Source organism: Bactrocera latifrons, unplaced genomic scaffold, assembly GCF_001853355.1.
Source record: "Bactrocera latifrons isolate USDA-ARS-PBARC rearing strain unplaced genomic scaffold, ASM185335v1 scaffold_11, whole genome shotgun sequence".
Taxonomy (NCBI): Eukaryota; Metazoa; Arthropoda; class Insecta; order Diptera; family Tephritidae; genus Bactrocera; species Bactrocera latifrons.
This window is the reverse complement of record NW_017534519.1, coordinates 1,048,854-1,050,078: the sequence shown is the minus strand read 5'-3', so window position 1 is coordinate 1,050,078 and position 1,225 is coordinate 1,048,854. Positions and strand designations below refer to the sequence as shown.

The window sequence follows — 1,225 nt, the reverse complement described above, 5'->3', positions numbered from 1 at the left end:
CGAGAATATTATTGTTCTAATACACATTTGTGTGTCTAACACATAAAGTATCAAGTAATAATGAAATATTATATCAAATAAAAAAATGTGTAGTCAATTAGGAAAATAAAATCAGAATGAACAAGAAATAACGCTTGAAATGCGAATGTGTAAATAATTGTTAAGACAGGTAAAAAGAACAGCGTCAACAAAGGTAAACAGAAAATATCAGCAAAAAGTTTAGTTCTAATCGACCGTCCAGTCAGTGTTATTGCTTAAGCTCGCGGCGGAAAGAATTTGTAACGAAAAAGGCTATAAATATGCTTAAATTTTGGGTAAAATTCTCAGTTAACTTCCAGTATTTTGGTATTTCACTTGAATTTCGCCTTTATGCTATAATAATATATTATTGATTTTAAGAGTGCCACGGAATTCGCGAATATTGTAAGTTAAATACGGTATAATGCGTTCGCCGACTCTTTTTTGACATATTATGGATTTTTGCAATGATTTCTGTGATTGTGGCAGTTGATTTGGCGGAAAGCGAACAAGCGATCACTCCAAGTACTGTTACAAGTCCAGAGATATCAGTGCACGCCGTGGAGACAGAGGGGAGGACATTCGAGGCAGCAGATGCGTTGCTGGATGTGGACGCCAGCACAGCGCATGAGAATAAGAGCGGGCGAGAGGCGCGCCAATTTCGTACGTTCGGCTTTGGACGACGTAGATTTGGGCGTCCGGCGTATTTTGGAGGTTATGGTGGCTTTGGACGTTACGGACGTCCATTTTATGGTGGTGGGTTCCGGCGACCTTACGGATACTTTCCCCGACCATATTATCCGCGGCCCTACTATGGTAGACCATGTTGCTTCTACGGTTGAGGAAGACGAGCAATGTGTGTTATGTGCGTAGCCCACTGCTTTGAAGTGCAAGTCTCTATTATGATAGAAGAGAAAAAATATGAAAAGATAAATAAATTGTAAAAGTGATATTAAATTAGAAAAATTGTCGTATTTATGCTTAAGAAAGTAATTTGATAGGCAACAAGCAAGAACAAGATAGAAAGAGCTGTTCATTGTACTTAGCAATGGCATGACGTGAAAAGTTAATGAGTCCGGTTAGTGCGGCAAAGTGAATCTGTCAGAACCTTTCGGCTAAACTTCCGTGACTTTTAGCTTCTTTTTGACTGATTCATATGCGTGGCAGGATTTAATTACGTGCGGCAAATAAACAGCAAGAAAAATTA

The 1,225-nt window shown here is 38.8% G+C and overlaps 1 protein-coding gene across 1 annotated transcript; it reads left to right on the top strand.

Annotated features, from left to right (window-relative positions):
* The first annotated feature begins 290 nt into the window (after positions 1 to 290).
* On the top strand, positions 291 to 920 carry LOC108972522. Its single transcript, XM_018939150.1, has one exon. It carries the CDS (start codon positions 486 to 488, stop codon positions 858 to 860), a length of 375 nt encoding a protein of 124 aa, XP_018794695.1. The 5' UTR covers positions 291 to 485; the 3' UTR covers positions 861 to 920.
* The last annotated feature ends 305 nt before the right edge of the window (positions 921 to 1,225 follow it).